Source organism: Colletotrichum godetiae, assembly GCF_030913485.1.
Source record: "Colletotrichum godetiae strain CBS 193.32 chromosome Unknown BDP55scaffold_43, whole genome shotgun sequence".
NCBI lineage: Eukaryota > Fungi > Ascomycota > Sordariomycetes > Glomerellales > Glomerellaceae > Colletotrichum > Colletotrichum godetiae.
This window is the reverse complement of record NW_026851291.1, coordinates 162,937-180,095: the sequence shown is the minus strand read 5'-3', so window position 1 is coordinate 180,095 and position 17,159 is coordinate 162,937. Positions and strand designations below refer to the sequence as shown.

Sequence of the window (17,159 nt, the reverse complement as noted above, 5' to 3'; positions counted from 1 at the left end):
GGTACATGTACTTAGTAATGAGAGGCTATTACTGAATACTTAAAGTATCTTCGTCTCGACTCCAGGCTTTAGCCAGCGTACCTTGTCAGCAATACCCTCCTCTTCAAGAACAGCCCTGAGCTGGTCTCCATTTTCCGCGAAGTGTGCCCAAGATTCGTAATGCATCGACACCAACACATCCGCACCGATCTCGCGAAACAGCAGCGCTGCCTGTTTCCCGTCCATGGTGACCAGCAAAGGATGATCTGTGATTGCAACCTCTACTGCACCAACGTTGAGGATCGCAACGGAGACGTGGTATTTCTTGAGCAATTTTGGGATCTCCTCGAGGTAGACTGTGTCGCCGGAGATGTAGATAACGTTGGGCAAGCCATTTGTTTCCCCGAAGCTTGCTGTCCTCAACACAAAGCCTGTGACTTCTTCACCTGGAGGATGCTGACACAGTACTCCAGTAAACTCAATCCCTGCCCTCCAATAGCAAGGATCGTGGTTTCCCCTGGCTTGAGAGCCTGGACACCAGGGCGGGGTGCAAGTTTCTGGGCTCCGTCTTGTGTCATGAGAACCTTGCGGCCATCGAGGAGACGCCGGCCGAGTTCGTCCAAGTTATCAGGGTGGTCTTCATGACTTAGAAGTACGGCGTCAATGACAGGGAGGTCTTCCAGTTAAAGGGCTGGGCCTTTTGTGTTTTTGAGCACCATCGGGCCCATGTCCCACTCAGTGCCAGCCGGGGAGAAGACGGGATCCGTGAGGAAAATAACGCCATTTATGTCCAGTATGGCTGAGGCAGTGGTGATGTGGGTGATGGAGAAAGAGGGCTCGACAGTGGTAGTCATTTCTGTGGTGAATTGGGTGGTTTCCGTAGTAAGCAGTAGAGTTATTGTGGTATGGTAGACGATTCTCTTGCAGTGAACTGGAAAAGAAAATGCCAAGAAATGCCAAATTACTTACTTATATACCACGATGAACTATAGCTAGGATTTCCAAGCTTGAGTCACAGTAACCGGGTCTTCGGTCGTCTAAGGGGTCTCTGGCGATGCCATAGCCTATCTGTAGCCTATTCCGTCTGACGACCTGACAAATGCTTGCACCGACATGTCCGATTAGTCCGACCAAGACATCCAAACCCGCAATAAGCGAGAGAGCGCTTGTACTGGATTTCGATTCAGCAAAAACTGAGAGTGGTCTAAGATGAGTAAATCAAGACAGAAAGTTGATCATTCGATAAGGTATGGTAGAACGACTACGACTGAGTTGCTCAGACCTGGAATTCGTTGACCCTTCATGGTGAACATACTGCTCTGCTCAGCCACAATCAATTAGTCTCTGTGGCTCAGTCGGTAGAGCGTTGGTCTCATATAACATACATATGACGCTAGACTATCTAGGGATATCCAAAGGTCGCAAGTTCGAGCCTTGCCAGGGACAATTATTTTGCCTCAGGATCCTTTGTTGGATGCCTACGACGTTATATGTCGTTTTTGAACTGTCATTTTGTTTTGTCTTTGTGATTGGGAGAGCTAGCGCAACGCGATTCTCTTGTCCTGAAGGATCCCTGACGAGTGACGCCAACACGTGCCGTCGGGACATTTTCGGATCATGCCTTTTCTAATGACCGTCGAACCGCAGGGGTTCCCTCCCCAGTTGACGGGAGCCTGATGAGGTAAGGCAGGAGGAAGACAGGCACCGGATGCCTCCCGCCCCCGCGTGTAACCTTTCCTCTTCCATTGTCACGGTGCGACTGCGACTGCTCCGACTGCCAAACCCCTCCATCCCTCCACATTTCCTACGCCTCCGACACACCTTCGCCTACAAGCAGATCCGTCCATCGTCATTGCCTGCCCTTTCCTGGGTCATTTACGGTTGGCGGTCACAAGGGTCTCGAAAGCGCATATTAAGCCAAGCCTTCGTTGCGACCGACTAGGGTAGTTTGCCAGTGGCCATCTGATGGACCGACCTGTCACAGCTCGCCCTAAACCATGTCACGGACACCTCCCACACAGACGATGCAGCCAGCGCCTCTAGCTCTGACATAATGCATCGGTTCGCCTTGCCCCCCTCTCTCCGACACCGACGGCTCGTGGCTGTCGTAGCTGAAAGGTCATATTCCCAGCAATTCTTCGTCCAGCTGAGACATACGCCTATTACCCCGTACTGTCTACGTCCATTCATCTGCTCTAGGTCGCCTACCTAAGGTGCCGCATCTCCCACCCTCCTCCACCGTTTCCCGTCAACTAGGAACAGCTCCCCTCGAGACACATCTGCCTTTCAGCCTTGAATCATCAGCCTACCAACCACTTCGCCGCCAAGGCACCAGGAGTATCCTTTTCGAGTCACATTGCTTACCTCGCCGACCAAGTGACCGTTGATTCATTGTCAAAAAGGCGAAGGACGCACACAGAGCGACATCCCTATAAAGACTTGTAAGCAGCGCCGAACATCGAAACCATGGCGGCCAAAGACGACAGCAAGAGCCCCGCGGCATTCGCAGACGAGATGCAGAAACAGACCCGCAAAGAACGTCGCTTCGACGAGATCGAGGCACAGCTCCCCAACCCAACAGTGCCGACCTTGCAGGCGGCCTTCGCGAGCGCCAGCGGCATCTTGTCGCATCTCGGTAGCTACAACCCCTGGGGCAGGCCCGTGACCGACGACGACATCGTCTGGCTCCTGGATAACACAGCATACAAGCCCTCCCGTCTAGGCAGCTGGCAGGCCGAGTTCGTCGCCGCGATTTTCGAAAAGGAGCCGAAATGCAAGGTGGTCGATATCGTGCAGGGCGTTGCTGAGAAGCTTGGGCTTTCGGACGATGCAGAAGAGCGTAAGACCATTGAGGAACGGATCATGCCGTTCCTTTGGGACGTGCAGCCGGCGCGGCACCTCCGCATCGTGCATCAGAAGAAGGAGCTCAAGCTGGGTCCCTCGGGGTCGAATGGCATTACCACGGACACACTCAAGATTCACGAGCAACCGACTGGGTCGACGGTCACGTCGAGCGCAGCGGTGCCGCGTGGTGCGACAGGCTTGTTGGAGATGAAGACTTTCTTCGCTGCTCCAGAGGGGTGGGCAATCATTTCAGGCGCGGTACCCCTAAAACCAAAACCATTCCGCGACGGTTCACTAACATGGTGTCTCACAGACATCGACGACACGATCAAGTTGACGCAAACGAGCGACCCTATCGGCATCCTCCGCGAGACCTTTGTCAACGAACCGAGACCAATCGAGGGCATGCCGGAGCTGTACCGGAACATTTCCGCACTCCTGCCGCAGGAATCACCGTGGTTCTACCTATCGGCTTCCCCATACAACCTGTACCCGTTCTTGAGAGAGTTTCGTGACAAGTACTACCCGCCTGGGTCCATCATCCTCCGCGACTCAAGCTGGAAGACGGTTGCAGGCCTGCTGTCAGCGCTGACAATGGCCACGGAGCAATACAAGGTAGAACGCATGAAGAAGGTACACGACTGGCTTCCCAAGAGGAAGTTCATCCTCATTGGCGACTCTACACAGTCCGACCCCGAGGCTTATGGCGACATGTGAGTATCTCCATTCCTTTCCTCGAGCGTTTTCATACATGAACTGACCAGCAGCAACAGCTACCGCGAATTCAAGGGCTGGATCAAGCTCATCCTGATCCGCAAGGTCACTGACATTGCTGCCATCGGCATCTCCGCCAAGAACGAGCCGGAGCGCTTCGAGAAGGCGTTCAAGAACATTCCTCGTGACGATTGGTTCGTCTTTGAGAACCCCGTCGACTGCAACAAGATTGTTCGCGACACCGTAGCACAGGCCTGAACAGGGGAAGCGACTAAGGTATTTCGGAACAGGGGACAGATTGGATCGTTTGAAAACACGACAACACAAGATAAGACATGACAAGGATTGGAGTTTCTGGCGCTGGGAAACATTGCCTTTTCCGCATTATTTGAACATGACCGTCACGAATTGGGACTCCGAGAGGATATGTAGCGAACCTAATCCAACATTTTAACACAACCTTCCTTCCTTCTTGACGGTGCCGCTTCTTTTTTAGTACCGCCTCCTTTAACCCTAATCAACTTCTCCCATCTCCTAATTTCCTCAGCAGCTTCGCACCTTGCTGTATCCAGCCCGTCACTGGTCGGGCATGTTCCGAAACGACAGTACACCTGTGCCTTCCGCGTCCATGGTGCAGCTCCCCTTCCTTGCAACTCAAAAACCTGCAGCCTGATGGGAAAGCCCAAGTGCGTACAGGATCCATACCCATTTCCTGACTGGGTACTTGCTCTTTCCAGACAGCCTGCATGATCGAGGTAAGGTTATCAGCCCGCTCGGCGCACGCACAGTACGGATCTGGCCAGGACCATATTTTCTTTGAGGGGATGTGTCGTTCAAAATCATCTCCCACCCCTCATCACCTGCCTTCAAATCCTGGCGAGGTGTTGCGATGCGTCTGATATTTGGAAAGTCCTGCGGAGAACGACAGTCTGTCGTGATCTATCCCACTCACTGAAGACGGCCGACTTGCTCAGAGTGATTGAGAAGAACAACGTTCCTTCAGCTGTGGTCGACCAACATTTCGTAACCGGAGGCAGAGCAATAGATGTAGACTTGACAGCTCAAAGAACACTGGCTGAAGATGACAGTAAGGCAGGCATAGAGTTATAATTGTAACTCTAGTGGAAGGGCCGTTGGACACAGGCGTTGACCTGCTTTACCTTCTCGCGAACGAGGACTGCCTTGCACAGACTAGCAGAAGACAGCTCTCTGCTTTCCCGGTAGATGTTAGCTCGTGATATGTCCCGAGGAGGAGGAATCAGCAGATGGCATTTCTTGCCATAAACAGGAAGAAGCCTTGCAATACTTCCCCTTCTACACTACCTTAGCATAGACAAATCACACTGGCCTCAGCTCCCATCTCCAGCCACCACTTCTTCCCGATCACAATCAACACCACGAACACACCATCTTTGCTTTTTTGGACCAACACTACTTCGAATATTGTACACAAACACCACAAGACATCGTCAAGCCGAGGACCTCGTTGCATCCGGTCAACTCCCCGCCCGCTGAGTACCTGCTTCTGCACCAATTCGTTCTTCCCACTCAGGTCTGGACACATCACGACATCTTCATCATGTCTATTCACAGTCGTTCACCCCCTCCTCCATACGAACTCCACGACATGGATCCAGAAAACCCAGGCGTACGTGCAGCATCAGGCGCACCTGTAGCACGCGGCGCAGTCGCGACAGCAGAGGAAATGAGCGTCAAGCAACACAAGATGCTTACATACGTCCTTGGCTCTGCCTGGTTTCTTACGTCGCTTATTCTATTCACGTGCGATATCATTTTGATCCACTACAACTATACCAGCAACAACGCCGACAGCATCGAGTTCCTTTTTGTTGGAACATTCGGCGCTTTTCTCGGCGGATGCATCACCGCATTCACAATGTATAACCTACTTGGACAGCGCAATGGGACCTTCAACAAGCATAGCATCTCGTGCCCATCCCGGGTGAATTTCTTCTTAACCAGCGGTATCAACTTCGCTGTGGTCGTGGTTTGCCTCTGTAGCTTTAGACGCCACGCTCAAAGGAATGACTCTTGGCTGGCCGCCTCGCATTGCTTTACATTGGTGGCTTCTGTAATCTCGGTTTGTCCTCTTCATCGGATTCTCTTTAAGATTCATGCCGGCCAATGCAAATGCATGAATGATGCGCAGCCTCCTGATGTTGCGGAATGATTGCGGTCAGGCGGACCGTAGATCATCAGGCGTGGGAAGTTGTTAACTCAGTGAGCGGTGTAAGCCCAATCCCCACGCACAAAGATAGCCCCTCCCCAACGCCATCATGATTTCCCGAGGGCTTACGAATTCAGAACCAGGTCATGACAATATTACACTTCATCCCGTCTGTGGAGTATTACAAATTAAAACGCAAAACGATGGAAAGGAACAACGAGTTATGGCAGCGCAGAACTTCCAGGGCAATGAATTTGAGACTAGTCTACACGAACAGCGATGACATGGATTATGAGTTCCAAGAACAAGGTGTGTAATACAGCGTTCAGGCGCCCCACCAGCAAGCCAAAAAGACAGATTGGTCTCCTGAGTTCCGAGGAAGCTCGGCCACCTTAGATTGGAGTCACACTTGCTGGAACTCTCAAGCCTCCTGTACAGACCATCGTGCTTCCGGTGATATGATTATTCGCAAATCAAATGTGAACACTCCTGATACGACCAGCGATTGAACGAACATCATCTCGATAGTTCTTTCTCCAGCAGCTAGTGTAATCTTGTGCCATCATGTCGTTGTGAACTAAACCTCTGCTCAAAGTAGGAACAGGTACTTGCGAAGTTGTGATATATCTTTCACACAGTTATTCTGCATTTTCCGAGATACGAAAGGAACTGGGAGATCAATAACACCTCGTCTTTTCAAAATCTTCAGCATGATCTATTGTCTAACAAGGTACCTCGAACAAGAGCAAAGCTTAAATACAAGGCCTGTTCAGAAGACCACTAGGCATCACGCAAAAGAGAGTACACTCTCCGACCTCAATCTGGTGCTGCTCAGGACCGGTCCACTGCTGGCAATCGTACCACTCGGACCAGTCCTTCTTGCTGGTCCAGGCGCCGGGGCCGGCGCCTTTGCGGACGCAGTTCTGGCCGTCGACGTTGATGATTTGGTTCAGGATGACGTTTTGGCGGTGCTTGTTGTACTGGTCTTTTGTGCAGGTGTTGCCTGCGAAGGAGGAGCAGCAGATGTTGATTGCCTGGGAGGTTCCTGCGGCGGCGAGGAGGAGGAGGGGGGTTATGGAGGGGAGCATTTTGATGATTGTTGTGGGGATGATGTATGGGATGCTGGTGCTTGTGACTCGCGAGAAAAAAAGTTTTTGATGGTAAGGATCGTGTAGGTGTGCACAGGTATTAGTCCAAGCCGTTCTTGGTGACCGACAGTGTTAAAGGCTTTATATCCGCAGATCTCGGTCTTTGCAATTCGCTACTCGCGTTCCAGCGACAGGTTCGTATTGTAATGGCCGTGTAAGCTTTTCTAAAAGGATGCAGGCGGGAACTCAGGTTCTATTGATCAATCTAAGAGGCTTTATGGATGTTTCCGTGTGATTTCCAGCTCAGCCTTGTTGAACTCTGAACGGCATGGAGAGATGGTCTTGGCAAGGAACAGAAAGGATAATTAATTGCATACGAGGGAGCGCAGGCCAGGGACCGGTTGGAGATCCTTGCTAGGAAAGCTTAGCTTGGGATGCTGCGAATGAGTTGCATCTATGAGAAGTCTGTGCTTTCCTGATACTTAAATTGAGTCTATGTCCCTTGACTTATCTACTTTACTTAGTAGAAAGTATATCGACTTATTACCTTGAATATGTTAATCGGGTAAGACGCTGGGGGTGATTTTCAGGGGCTCAATTCCGGGCTGGCGACACCGAGGGCCATCCTGGTGGATGGCAAGGTGAACACCAACAAGTTGATGCAGGACATGAACTTTTTCCGCTTAACGAAGCTCTCAAATCGCTCAATTCTACGATGAAGGTATTACAGTTGCAAGACTTGACTATTCGACGAGCTCATCAGGCACATCAATGTCAACGCGGGGCACGAAAAAGAGCTACTGATCTATTTCATTCCCAAAGCTTTGTGCCATCGTGGTGCATCATCAAAACTGTTTGTGATAGGCCAAATTAGACCATATTTCGTCCCAAATGCCAGGAGAGGATATATCCCCTAGAGGATTGCGAATTCGGCTGATCTCGAGAGGGAGTCAGTCCGAACAATGTGTGCTCTCATCTCAATTACTCCTTCTGGACGTCTTCAGAAAGCGGAGAATGACCAGACACTACTGCAATGCGGTCGCTTGAAGCATGCCGATCTTCGGAGCGGCAACCGCGGTCAACACCATTGCGGGGAAAGCGCGATAAGGTGACCCGATCCTTTCAACTGATAGGTTGCAAGTGGGAATGAAGTTGGGGGCCTTGAGGCTCATCGTGGAGAGACAAACTCCCCGCACTTCGGCCTGAGAATGCTTCTAATCCTGGCCACAACAAAGCGATATATCCGCGATGAGGGAGCGGCTTGATGCTTGACAGCATTCATGGCTCGAAAGAAGCGTCATTACGTACCCAAAGTCAAAGGTATGTGCTGCTCTACCTTTGTGCTAGGTTTCGAGAATTGGGGGGTCGGCTAAATGGTGGGCAGGCTGTTACGAGTGTTCACAACGTCGTATCGACTGCGATGGCACACGTCCTAGTTGCGCAAAGTGTAATAACCGCGGAATCGTTTGCAGCGGCTTCCATCTGAGGTACAAGTTCCTTGATGGCTTTTCGTCGCCGCGGAAGTCCACTTCTAAAGGTCGAAGCGCGCTGCTGAAGGACGCTCTTGCCCAGGCATCGGCGTATGGAACTCTGAGAACCTCGTCAAAGGTCCTAGAAACGTTTCGGGCATCAGCCTGGGACGATGAGTACTGGAACAGCTCAGCTTGTTTCCAAAGATATGAAGTCAAGGGACCCAGTCAGGGTGAAGGTTCGGGTACAGAATCAGATCGTGTTATCAGTGGCTCAAGCAACGAGGAAGCAAATGGGGTATCACTTGATACATGCATCATCGACGATGTCTATGTGTCTTTCGACAAAACTTCCATGCAGCCATTCTCGCCTGTAAATCTCAGCATCCTGGAACCGTGGAAAGAGTTCCTGCTGACACATTGTAAGCTTCCAGAATCACTGTCCTCGGCATTTTCCTCGATTTTGTTTCGCAAGTTGTCGAAAGTACACTAATAGTGCCATTCAGTTTCAGACGCCATCGCACCAGAGATGGTTGTAGTTGATGACATCTACAACGGCTGGCGACACTTGATCCTACCGGTTGCTTGGTCCAACGAAATGGTGATGGACGCTGTCCTTGCCGTGTCAGCATTTCATCTCTCTGGTAGAGCCATTTTGCTACCGCATCTTAATCCAGACAGGCTTTATGCTTTGGCAATCGGCCAACTCTTGTATCGGAAGGACCTGACAGATTGGAGCGACGAGACCCGACAACATGTGGTCCTTGCCATTGTTGTCCTTCTGGTTTCTGTCATGGTCAACGGCATGCCGGATTTCCCCATAGTCTTCCAGATGCTGGAGGCATCTATCCAAGCTATTGGTGGTGAAGAGACTCTGGCTGACGGAGGAGAGATGGGAGGTTTTCTCTTGAGACAGATTCGCAAGTAAGTTATCCCCTTTGGTTCGTTCTGCTGGGGGCTTGAAAACTGCGTCTTACCCAGACTCACTAGGATGCGGGCCTACGCTGCACCCTTGGTCAGCCAAGATGCCGGGATGAAGGCGTTATCATACCACGCCCAGAAGAGTTTTGACTGTCTTTACTACTACTACAGCTTATATCCCGGCCATTGCCCAACGTTTGACCTCATCGCCGACATTCGCCAGCAGGCCTTTAACATGTACCTCCGCAGAGCGTTGACTAACGTTGATGACAACACCCCATCGCCCTCATCTGTCGATGCCACCGAGACCTTTCAAAGGAGCTTGGAGGCATTCCCAGAAGGCGCACTAGGCGAACACATACTTATCTGGCCTACGTTCATTGCTGCGCTTGAGTGCCATACCTCTGAGCAGCGCCTATTCTTTGAAAATTTCCTACTCAGGCAGTATCATCGCAACAATTTCTTGAATATCCCCAAAGCTTTGGATTTTCTGAGAAGAATCCGGTCGCAGGATACACACCGGCTTACTTGGCCTGCACTTATCCCGAAACTTCGGGTTTTTGTCATGTAGAATGTAGCCGGAATTACTACCAATATATAGGCCTTTCTGTCTTGAAGGCAAGCAGCTTCGTTCAATACATATCCACGCGTCGAACACTCACGAAATTTACCAAATGCTGGTACCACTTCGGGGACATTTCACTCCGTTTGATCGCGGCCACACCTGCAGGCGATGAACCCATCTCGAGTCATGTTGAATGGCTGTGCCGCTTCGTATCTGCAATCAGTCCCAACAACACAAGAAATAGATCTCATAACCATACTAAATTATTCTTACTTGGGCAAATCCGGGGCTTGGCTGCTGCAGGTCACAGGTGAGTCCCTTGGCGCACCGTTTTCAAAGCTCAAGTGGGGACGTTCAGTAGCTCTATTGGATTCGACCAAGGGATTACTCTTGACTCTCAAACCAACCATCACTATCAAAGAATATCCTTTCACAGGCTATCTTCAGCTCCTTCTCATCATCTCCTAGCCATAGGTTTCTAGTTCCCCGCTTGCGTGCTTGGTGCTGGAAGAAATGCGTCCAGCTTTTCCAGTAAGTCCTCCTGGCCTTTGAACAGCTCCTCCAGCTTTAGGCGAGCCTCAGCCTGTTTCTCAGCCCTCATAGCTTGCCACTCTTCTTGTGATTCCATGGGCGTCACATTTGCCTCGTTCATTACTTCCAGAAAAGTCGAATATTTTGCCGGCTCGCTACTCTCAAACCGCTCCTGGCAGGTAAGAACAGTTAGTATTGAGCCGTTCGCCAGCGGATGAAAGGAGCATAACTAACTCGAACTTCTTGGACAAGGCTAAGCGACTTTCTAAACCCAGCTTGGTCCAGAAACGATGGCAGGCCATCGTCAGATTGTGTTGGAAGGCTTTGTAAGTTGACCTTCGAATCCTGGGAACCCATGATCAACCTTTCCTTTTTGAAGAGGGTATACTGCATGCACCCAAAGTGGACTATGAAAGCGGGTTTGGAATTGGGTGATGGAAATGACTGGCCTCCGAAGCACAATAGGGAGAGAGAATAGTTTTGTTAAATACATTTTCTATTGTCAAGTCAACGGACAATACCGGGATACACTGAGATGCATCTCATTTATACATTTGCGGCAGTGCTAGGCAGAGACCAGTCATCGCTCTACTTTGGTACTACGCTCAACAAGGATTGTGTTTGGGCTCAGGTCATTCTAATGAACTGGGCACGGTAGCTCGGTCTCGTTGGTGGGATGCCGAGAAGATCTCGGTGGTCAGCTTGAAGCATGTTGCAGCCTAGGCTGCGCCGCTACTGACTAACAGATTGCCTAGGCCCGAAAACTGTTATGAGGCCATCTTGCAAAGCACTGATGGGTGACAGTTGTCTGACTGCATTGTATGCGTATCAATCAATAACTAGATTCACATTTGACTCCATTAACTTTCAGCTATAGCTCTAGGGGCATATATGTTTGCATGTGATTAGGACTCAACCACATATAGGGTTTCCGGGGCATGAACTCTATGTTTCAAGCCAGCTGGTTCAAAAATTTGCCCGAGTTGAGCGTTGAGGGCCTTAACAGCCTCGTTAGCTCCTTGTTCTCCGGATCATAACGCATCTTCCATGTAGCCTTTCTACTCAGTCGAGTACTCCGTGCCGACGAAATGGAGACTGCCGACTGGTTTACCATAGACATCGACGTACTCAGCAAAGTGGCCGATCTTAGTGAGGGGTGCAAGCGTACCCTTGCCGAATTGCTCATGCTTCCATATCTGATCGAAAACCTCGAGATCGGGGAAAAGGTTCGGCCTGGCGGTTCCACATCCTTGGGAAACCCAACGGACAAGCAAACACCGGAGGAACCTGAGAGGGTATAGTATCATACGGCAAGACATTAGAGGAAGAGGAAATATCGAGTGCTGAGGTTTAAATACAGCTCGCAGACGCTTCTTTGATGGTATTAGATACTCCAAACATTTACATCTTCAGATTCAAAAGAAAGAGAAACGTAAAAGGAGTGTGAGTCCACATCCCTTATCTGCATTCTTCTTTGCTTGCCAGTTTGAAGGTCTCTATGCGAATTTGAACCAGCTTTACCTTCCAGCTCTTTGGATCCTTTTTTGCGATAGATCGCTTTCAATCTAGTAGCTACTTACGTCACATAGATCCGCGGCGCTTCACCATCACGGGGCTTGTGCTTTCCTTGAGCCACCCTTTTGTTGTGAACTGTGTAGATTACAACCTGAAGAATCGCAAATGCTATTCCCACTGAGACCATGATTATCTGTGTCCTCAGTCCCGTTTGGTAACTACATACTTAGGTTAGCGATAGATTTATTAAGAAAACAGCCGATCACCTCGTAGTGTTAAGAGCTTGAGCTACTCACAATGGGGCATCATTCCCACGATAATACTGCGTACCCACCATCAATCCACTGATAGAGAGCATCACCCACATCCTATTCAACGTCAGCACATCCGAAAGCAACTCTTGTTCTAGACTGAAACGCAACCTACGCGATACTGATGCTTCTTTCGCCTGGCTCCTTACAGTTGAGTTGCACCCATGAGTTGTTGACAGGGTGATAGCCAACCGCGAAGCTGTTTACAGCTGTCCAGAGCCCCCAGCGGGACCACTTGCCGACATGAGGGTGTGCCGTACGCGCAACGACCAAGACAAGTAGATAACAAAACTGGGCCACAATCACAGAGAATCCACGCTTGTTGGTCCTGTCGCTGATGTAGGCAAAAATGAAGACGACAACTAGAGCGAGTGATGCGCCCACCGCGGCAAGGGCATTGGCTTGGATGCGGTTGAAGCCGAGATTCCTGATTCAATCATGTAAGTTATGGACTGTTCAAGACCATGATCTTCCAGATCCCATTAAAGTGATTTTTCGAGACTTACATAATGATGGTAGGTGTGTAAGTGGTCAGAGGGCTCCAGGTAGAGAAGACAGCAAAACTGCTTAGGAAATGTGGCCATCGCTTCCAGTGCAGAACAGTGTTCAATACGAGCTTTGGAGAAATTATCATTCCTTGCGCACCTCCTCGCTTCTCTTTGTCATCCATCTCTAGGCGCTTTTGTATGATACTCTTCTCTGAGCCTTTGAATCGGACGAGGCCTGGGCTTAACAGCGGGTCTGGCGTGTCTGGGGAACCGGGCAAGAGGAACAGGAGCGAAAGTCCCACGAAAATAGTGAATATGCCCTCAACTTGTTCAGAGTTAGTATGCCATCAAGAAATCGGGGGCAGGGGTTGTTGAAGTACTCAGGAAAAGCCACTGCCATCCACGAAGGCCACGCTCGCCTTCTAGCTTCAGGATACCCGATGCTAATATGGGACTCAAGGCGTTCCCACTGAACATCCCGAAGAAGCTGCGAAGGGTTAGAAAAAGTACAACACAATCAATCAGTCTGTACCAACAAAATTGCGATGCGCTTGGCTAGTTCCTTCTTCGTGTACCATGTAGAAAGAGTATAGCAAGCCCCTGGAATGTAGCCTGCCTCCGCAAGGCCAAGCATCATACGTGAAGCCAAGAAACCTTTGCGATCAACCAGAAATATTTGTGTAGTCGCGACGAAGCCGAACAGAATAACCTGGCTGGAGATGTATTTGCGCGGTCCAATCTTATCGTACATCGGTCAGCACCATTGGCCTTCGAAGGGGTACAGTGATCCTGCATGTACAAGCGGAGACCACACCCACCTTTTGCAAGAGCATGTTCGAGGGAATCTCCAGGATGACGATTCCAAGAAACATGAGCTGATTTCCGAGATTGATGGTGTCCTGGTTTACCCCGATATCTTTCGCAAAGCCGCCAGTGAGGGCACTTGCGAGATTCATGCGGTCAAGTTGAAAGACGAGCAGACCCAAGTACAATAGTGGAAGCACTGAGCTATCGATTCTGCCAGATAAAATGTCAGCGAATCCATTACCTGCCTGATTGACCTTTCCTTCCATGTATCGACTTACTTCCGACGAGCTCGTGCCTCCTCATACTGCGTCCAGTCTTGCTCGGTGACTGCTGACACCTGCCCTGGCAAGTCGATAGACTGTAGGCTTTCCTGCTTCGACTCACTCATATCGTTGTGTGCTCAAAGTGAGGAGATGACTGAGATCTGAAACTGGTATTTCTTTTTCCCGGCGAAAGGGTTCTGGTCATGTTTTCAAATGCAGGTCGTTCTCATCGTACCTCCATGTCTCATTCCGGCATTTGGGACTCAGAGACTACCTTTCACGCCATCTTTAGCTTCACGAAACCCCGGGCATATTGATAGTTCGTGTGAGGATGCAACTCCAACATATCCTTGCTTTTAGAGGCCCAGCTCGGTGCCACAGTCTTGGGAACAGCACGCAATCGCCCCCAAGCCGCAGACCGAGGGCATGCCATGCCGGCAAAGTCAGTTCGATCCGGTTAGACACCCCGATTGATGGCTAGATGTTGTTGAAGCTTCCCCACTTTTGGTCTGTGGTTTAGTGGCTATCACTGCCATCCTACTGAGCACGCAATCTTTCACCATCGCGCCAAGACAAACCCCGAGCTATTTTACTCACTGTTATCGGGCTTTGAATCTCTAGGCGGTGGAAGATAGATACTAGATAGCGGGCATGTACATTTTGACCTGAGATGGGGCTTTTCCAAAGGCTCATTGAATTCGCAAAGTACTGTCAAGCTGAAACTGCCTCTTCGTCCTTGGTTTGTTTGTCTGCTTGTTTGCTGCATTGTTTGATTGCTCAACGCCGCTTCCATCCGCATGGGTAAAGAGCGCCTATATCAACCATCGAAAAGTGCCCACCTTTACATAGGTAAAGTGCAGAAATGGGAGAAAAGCAATGGGAGTTGCCTTGATGAACCCATACCCCGTTGTGTAGTTACCTAATCTTGGCAGAAATACAGAGAGGGAGCGGTGACCGACGGCGTAGGGGTTCTATGCCTTCGACCTAGTCCAAGTTTGACGAGCTCGATCCCGATGAGCAGGTTTGTGTGGGGCATCACTTCAAGGCAAATCCCTCCGGCGATCGGCTCACCACTCGGTCCTCACTCATAAGACGGCGAGAATATATTAATCGAGTGTCTTCGTGGGAAAACTTCTTGCCAGTCACATAACGACCCAACCCCGCCGTTGTAAGTTTGTAAAGATGACGGAACAAGCGAAGCCTGCCAAGCGCATAGCAGTTATCGGTCTTGGCCCTTCCGGTGCCATCACGATTGATGCTCTTGCTAAAGAGCAGGCGTTTGACATCATCCGCGTTTTTGAGCGTCGTGAGGCTCCGGGAGGATGTTGGTGAGCTAAGAGTCCATCACACTGAGCCGTTACCCGTATTCACAATATCCACAGGCTCGGTGAAGACAAACCACCACCAATTATTCAACCAAACGAGCTCGATCTTCTCTCCTCCCGAACGGCAGACCCTCAACTGCCAACGATTCCCTCCAATATCCCCGCTCAACTGCCCAAGTCGCCCTCGCCGCGGTACTCTGAATCTACTGTCTACCCCTACCTCGAGACGAACGTGGACTTCGTCCCTATGCAATACACTCAAGAGCCGTTTCCGACTCAGCAGTCCGAACACTCCAGATCAATCCACGGAGAGAACACGCCCTTTCGCCACTGGTCATTGGTACAGGACTATGTCCGCTCTTTGGTCGATCGAAGGGGCTACGGCGATTTTGTTAGCTACAACACTACTGTTGAACGAGCTGAAAAGGTGCCCGCATCAAGCGGTCTCAGTGAAGAGTGGAAGCTCACGCTACGCAAAGACGGCGAGAACACTGATTACTGGTGGGAGGAAAGATTCGATGCTGTGATAGTTGCATCTGGGCATTACAGTGTGCCCTATATCCCTTCCATTGACGGTCTATCTGAATTTGCTAGAGATCGTTCCGGGAGCGTAATTCACAGCAAGCATTTCCGAGGTCGGTCCGCATTTAAGGGCAAGAAGGTCGTGGTGGTCGGCGCCTCTGTTTCTGCAGGAGACATCGCTTTCGATCTGACCTCAGTGGCTCAAGCACCTGTTCATGCCGTGGTGAAGGGACATACCTTCAACGGTTACTTTGGTGATGAGGCTTTCAACCATCCCTTGATCCACAAGGTTACTTCCATCTCCCATATCGAACCGGCCTCTCGGACCGTTCATTTCATAGACGGATCGTCCATTCCTAATGTGGACAACATAATTTTCGGCACTGGATACAGCTGGACACTTCCTTTCTTGACGCCTGCATCGTCCGGCTCTTCGATCGAAGTCAAGAACACTTCGGTTCCAACCCCTCGCAACAACCGCATCCCAAATCTGTACCTCCATACAATATACACTCCGGATCCCACAATCTTGTTTGTTGGTGCCGTCAACGCAGGTCTTACGTTCAAGATCTTCGAATACCAGGCTGTCCTCGCTGCCCGACTGCTCGCAGGCCGTGTCCCATCCTCTCGCCTCCCATCGACGGAAGCCCAGCTCGCTTGGGAAGCAGACCGCATCGCAAAGCGTGGCGACGGCCCGAAATTTGCGCTCGTATTTCCAGACTTTGAAGAATACTTTGAGGAGTTGAGAAGAATTGCTGGTCCACCCACGGAAGATGGCAAGGGCCGAGAGCTGCCACCCTTCAACAAGTTCTGGTTCGAAAGATTTATGCAGGGTCACGAGCGTCGAAAGGATATGTGGAGGAGATTGAATGCACAGGCGAGGGCAACTTTAGAATCAAGAGATCCTGAAGGCAGTTTACGTCCAAAGTTGTGATGGCATAGAAGCTTTCGACCTTTGAATGAAGCAGAACGGTTTGTCACATGTACACATAGGAAATCGAGATATCAGGCCACGTTCTAGACAGGTATAGGATAATTCGCAGACCTTGCGATCAACGCTATGGTCAAGGCTGTGGTCAAGAGACCTGGGAAATGTGCTACTGGATGAGAATCTGAAGATGGCATCGATAGTTTGTTCTTTTGCATGAGGTTACAAGTTAGTCGTTTGCCGAAGAAACGAGAATGAAGTGTAGGCCTGGCGGTACACGGCTACGGGTCCGGACGACTGCGAAGTCCTTGAGACCATACTAGCGCTACTTAAGTGGTATAGCCAATCCTGGGAGAGGAATATTCTCTAAACTGGGGACTTGGTCGAGCAAGAAGTGTTTCAGTGGCAGAGATACTAGCTGAATTGCACATATGTACATCGATACACCACGATACATGCTGCAAGACACAACGGATTCTGAGTAGCAAAAAGTCATGTCTACTTTTAGCTACTTCCTAAATAGACGCAAGCCTTGTCCAGCGAACCCTTCCACGAAGCTGATCATATCCAAGACGCGCCATGGTTTCATACAGCGACTCCAACAATCCATGTCACCATAACTAAATTGATATGAGCCGAAGCTCAACTACTGTGACTTCTCTGGATTTGATTGAGATTGAAATTTGTATTCGAATCGTATC

The 17,159-nt window shown here is 50.2% G+C and overlaps 8 protein-coding genes and 1 non-coding gene across 9 annotated transcripts; 5 read left to right on the top strand and 4 right to left on the bottom strand.

Annotated features, from left to right (window-relative positions):
- Positions 1–39: 39 nt before the first annotated feature.
- Positions 40–833, bottom strand: BDP55DRAFT_696549 (uncharacterized protein; the record flags this gene model as incomplete). The annotated part of the gene is made up of 3 exons (XM_060577584.1): positions 40–425; positions 458–624; positions 715–833. 3 exons carry the CDS (start codon positions 831–833, stop codon positions 40–42), a joined length of 672 nt encoding a protein of 223 aa, XP_060425838.1.
- A 486-nt stretch (positions 834–1,319) lies between these two features.
- On the top strand, positions 1,320–1,425 carry BDP55DRAFT_t264. The gene has a single exon. It is a non-coding gene; the product is annotated as a tRNA-Met (tRNA).
- Positions 1,426–2,445: 1,020 nt separating this feature from the next.
- BDP55DRAFT_696548 (uncharacterized protein) lies at positions 2,446–3,795 on the top strand (the record flags this gene model as incomplete). Its single annotated transcript, XM_060577583.1, has 3 exons — positions 2,446–3,076; positions 3,137–3,536; positions 3,597–3,795. The coding sequence occupies 3 exons, from the start codon at positions 2,446–2,448 to the stop codon at positions 3,793–3,795; spliced, it is 1,230 nt and encodes a 409-aa protein (XP_060425837.1).
- A 1,548-nt stretch (positions 3,796–5,343) lies between these two features.
- BDP55DRAFT_284225 (uncharacterized protein) lies at positions 5,344–5,957 on the top strand. Its single transcript, XM_060566501.1, has 2 exons — positions 5,344–5,787; positions 5,869–5,957. Exon 1 carries the CDS (start codon positions 5,435–5,437, stop codon positions 5,726–5,728), a length of 294 nt encoding a protein of 97 aa, XP_060425836.1. The 5' UTR covers positions 5,344–5,434; the 3' UTR covers positions 5,729–5,787; positions 5,869–5,957.
- Positions 5,958–6,477: 520 nt separating this feature from the next.
- Positions 6,478–6,813, bottom strand: BDP55DRAFT_731917 (uncharacterized protein; the record flags this gene model as incomplete). Its single annotated transcript, XM_060579882.1, has 1 exon — positions 6,478–6,813. The coding sequence occupies one exon, from the start codon at positions 6,811–6,813 to the stop codon at positions 6,478–6,480; it is 336 nt and encodes a 111-aa protein (XP_060425835.1).
- A 1,042-nt stretch (positions 6,814–7,855) lies between these two features.
- Positions 7,856–9,861, top strand: BDP55DRAFT_674941 (uncharacterized protein). The gene is made up of 4 exons (XM_060575700.1): positions 7,856–8,133; positions 8,198–8,704; positions 8,789–9,206; positions 9,273–9,861. The coding sequence occupies exons 1-4, from the start codon at positions 8,094–8,096 to the stop codon at positions 9,772–9,774; spliced, it is 1,467 nt and encodes a 488-aa protein (XP_060425834.1). The 5' UTR covers positions 7,856–8,093; the 3' UTR covers positions 9,775–9,861.
- A 223-nt stretch (positions 9,862–10,084) lies between these two features.
- Positions 10,085–10,923, bottom strand: BDP55DRAFT_674939 (uncharacterized protein). The gene is made up of 2 exons (XM_060575699.1): positions 10,534–10,923; positions 10,085–10,471 (listed from the first exon to the last, which is right to left on the bottom strand). Exons 1-2 carry the CDS (start codon positions 10,690–10,692, stop codon positions 10,247–10,249), a joined length of 384 nt encoding a protein of 127 aa, XP_060425833.1. The 5' UTR covers positions 10,693–10,923; the 3' UTR covers positions 10,085–10,246.
- Positions 10,924–11,669: 746 nt separating this feature from the next.
- Positions 11,670–13,808, bottom strand: BDP55DRAFT_706595 (inner membrane transporter yfaV; the record flags this gene model as incomplete). The annotated part of the gene is made up of 8 exons (XM_060578059.1): positions 11,670–12,032; positions 12,111–12,182; positions 12,241–12,552; positions 12,632–12,938; positions 12,994–13,100; positions 13,150–13,352; positions 13,432–13,630; positions 13,699–13,808. 8 exons carry the CDS (start codon positions 13,806–13,808, stop codon positions 11,876–11,878), a joined length of 1,467 nt encoding a protein of 488 aa, XP_060425832.1. The 3' UTR covers positions 11,670–11,875.
- A 1,057-nt stretch (positions 13,809–14,865) lies between these two features.
- BDP55DRAFT_706594 (uncharacterized protein) lies at positions 14,866–16,464 on the top strand (the record flags this gene model as incomplete). The annotated part of the gene is made up of 2 exons (XM_060578058.1): positions 14,866–15,011; positions 15,066–16,464. The coding sequence occupies 2 exons, from the start codon at positions 14,866–14,868 to the stop codon at positions 16,462–16,464; spliced, it is 1,545 nt and encodes a 514-aa protein (XP_060425831.1).
- Between the last annotated feature and the right edge of the window lie 695 nt (positions 16,465–17,159).